The sequence below is a fragment of the Limulus polyphemus genome, unplaced genomic scaffold (genome assembly GCF_000517525.1).
Source record: "Limulus polyphemus unplaced genomic scaffold, Limulus_polyphemus-2.1.2 Scaffold4707, whole genome shotgun sequence".
In the NCBI taxonomy this organism is placed as follows: Eukaryota; Metazoa; Arthropoda; class Merostomata; order Xiphosura; family Limulidae; genus Limulus; species Limulus polyphemus.
In genome coordinates, this window is record NW_013670317.1 from 47,481 (window position 1) to 51,006 (window position 3,526).

The window sequence follows — 3,526 nt, forward strand, 5'->3', positions numbered from 1 at the left end:
CAATATACTGTACACGTAACCACCATCAATATACAGTACACGTAACCACCATCAATATACAGTACACGTAACCACCATCAATATACAGTACACGTAACCACCATCAATATACAGTACACGTAACCACCATCAATATACTGTACACGTAACCACCATCAATATACTGTACACGTAACCACCATCAATATACAGTACAACCTGTAATTAGAAACCAACAACAGTGAAATAATTTCTGATTAATTAAATATCTTTGGCTTCTGAATTATTTTTTTTATTAACACAAATATTTTACAGACAAATTATTTAAACATCACTTATTCATATTTAATTCAAATGTTACCTTTCAAAGGTTTATTACGAGATGTGGACGATAACACTAGCTAGAAACACTATTTGATAAAACATTATAAGCAGTTTGTATAATCGCTTAACTCAAGGTTACTCTACACTAAGTATGAGAGTCACGAGATAATTAACATGTATATTGTGGAGATTTTTGTCTTTAAACTATGGTCTTCCAGACTTAAGAAACACAAAAATTCCCGAAAAGGAAATAAAAGATCCATATTGCATCATGCAACCAGTGGTCTGCTGGTTAGAACTGTTGAGAATATTGTGGAAAAAAACAACTTTACAGAGTAGGAAAAATTAATGGATTTAATGTGTGCTTTCTCAAAAAAAAATTACATAATGCTTTAAAAAAATAACAAATTATATAAATCTGACACGAAATACAGGTACGTCAACAGGTTGTTGACGAAACCATTTTATGAGTAAGATATAACAACACGTACACAGACAATACCAGAATATTGAAAAATAACATCTTTTACCCTGTTCACATTTAAAATTAATTTATTTATGTTAATAGAAAATTGAATTTAAAACGTTTCACAAAAATAATATGTTCTTCAACTTCACATCTTTGATCTAGTCAACCAAGGAAAGTCCTGTAAAAGTAAAACAATAAAAAGAAATTAATTTCCAAAGGGAAGATTAAATTACTTAAAACAAAAGAAAAGTACTTGATTTTCAACATGAAAAAAGATTGAAAATATGTGTTATTATTAAGACGGAATGAGAAAAAACAACTCAGTTTGAATGGTGTTATCTATATATAAAGCATTACAAAAACTTTATTAGGCTTCACCTTTATTAGACTGCGCATCTTAAAATAATTTCGATACAAATAACTCTTCATTAATATACAACTAAATTTTTATATAGATTTATATCCATATTTCATACAAGTACATTGGTGACTTAAAAAGTGACAATATCTTAAGTTTCTACACTCAAACATTATAGTTCTGATATGAAAAAATAGAGTTTTGATTTTTAAGCCTCAGAAAATTTTCTTTGGTTAACACGTATTGCTTTTCATCACAATTCCTTTAAATTATATTCATTATACCTTTTGTTTGTTTTAGGCTTTTGCACAATGATACACAAGGACTATCTCCACCTAGCCATCCCTAATTTTGAACTGATTAAACCAAAGTAAAGACATTCAACAGCACCTAATATGAACTCGTGGGCTACTCTTATCTGTCACTCTTACAGACAGCCTCAAAATGTTTTATATAAGGCTGGACATGACGTAGTGGTTAACTTGTTTTATATAAGGCTGGACATGACGTAGTGGTTAAGATGTCTTAAATAAGGCTGGACATGATATAGTGGTTAACTTGTTTTATATAAGGCTGGACATGACATACTGGTTAACATGTCTTAAATAAGGCTGGACATGACGTAGTGGTTAACATGTTTATATAAGGCTGGACATGATGTAGTGGTTAACATGTCTTAAATAAGGCTGGACATAACATAGTGGTTAACATGTTTTATATAAGGCTGGACATGACGTAGTGGTTAACATGTCTTAAATAAGGCTGAACATGACATAGTGGTTAAGATGTCTTAAATAAGGCTGGACATGATGTAGCAAACCTAAATTTTGTATCTGAGGATTTTGTAAAAATATGCCTCACAAGTTAACCACTACGTCATGTCCAGCCTTATATAAAACATGTTAACCACTATGTCATGTCCAGCCTTATATAAAACATGTCAACCACTATGTCATGTCCAGCCTTATATAAAACATGTAACCACTATGTCATGTCCAGCCTTATATAAAACATGTTAACCACTACATCATGTCCAGCCTTATATAAAACATGTTAACCACTATGTCATGTCCAGCCTTATATAAAACATGTCAACCACTATATCATGTCCAGCCTTATTTAAAACAGGAGCTATCAGTGACATTATTGTTTATCATACACAGTCATTTGGCATTCAAAGAATATTTGATAACTAGATAGTAATATGTCGATTAAAAAACTTACAATCAAATAACATGTTCTATAAAGCTGTCAAAAGTTTTAAGCTTTAATCTTTGTATAAAAAGTAATAACTGATGATCAACATGAGTATTAAGCACCTGATAACCAACATAAACTAAAAATTAAGCAGATAATAATCAACTTCAAGTTGAGAATTAAGCAGCAACAATCAACTTAAGCTGGGTATTAAGCAACTGACAATCAGCTTAAATAAAGTATTAAACAATGACAATAAACTTTAAGTCAACAATGAAGCTACTGATAATTAACTTTAAGTAGAGTATAAAGTAACTGATAATCAATTTTAAATCAAGTATTAAGCAATGATAATCAACTTGTATTAAACAACTGATAATCAACTTGTATTAAACAACTGATAATCAATTTTAAATCAAGTATTAAGCAATGATAATCAACTTGTATTAAACAACTGATAAGCAATGATAATCAACTTGTATTAAACAACTGATAAGCAATGATAATCAACTTGTATTAAACAACTGATAAGCAACGATAATCAAGTATTAAGCAATGATAATCAACTTGTATTAAACAACTGATAATCAATTTTAAATCAAGTATTAAGCAATGATAATCAACTTGAGACAAACTTTAAGAAACCTTAGCTAACTCCACAATTATAAAGTGCCATCTTTTTAACTTGATCCATAAAACATGTATAAAAATGTCATTGAATAAGTTATTTTGGTAGTTTCATTAGCTAACAACCTTCGATTCTTGGTGTAAGGAATAACAAGTGATCTCCTTTTGGGAATATTACGTGCGAGTGTTTCTATTATACATTTCTAAATATGTCCGAAGAACTTTACATAACTAAGAACTTGTATTAAAATTAAAAACAAGAACAGGTCTATATAATTTAGTATGTTAAAAACTGACTTTTTCTGTTGTACAAAGAGTGTTAAAGGTGTTACCTGAGGTTTCCTTTGAGCATATGGGTTAATGATGACATTAAAAACTGACTTTTTTCTGTTGTACAAAGAGTGTTAAAGGTGTTACCTGAGGTTTCCTTTGAGCATATGGGTTAATGATGACATTAAAAACTGACTTTTTTCTGTTGTACAAAGAGTGTTAAAGGTGTTACCTGAGGTTTCCTTTGGGCATATGGGTTAATGATGACATTAAAAACTGACTTTTTTCTGTTGTACAAAGAG

The 3,526-nt window shown here is 30.0% G+C and overlaps 1 protein-coding gene across 1 annotated transcript in view; it reads right to left on the reverse strand.

Moving 5' to 3' along the window:
* Positions 1-639: 639 nt before the first annotated feature.
* The window catches only part of LOC106471573 (2-hydroxyacyl-CoA lyase 1-like), a gene marked incomplete at its 5' end in the record, with an annotated part of 35,352 nt that continues 32,465 nt past the window's right edge, over positions 640-3,526 (reverse strand). The window contains one exon of the mRNA XM_013932176.2: positions 640-950. Coding sequence (XP_013787630.2) covers positions 918-950 — 33 coding nt within the window. The remainder of the gene's footprint in view (positions 951-3,526) is intronic.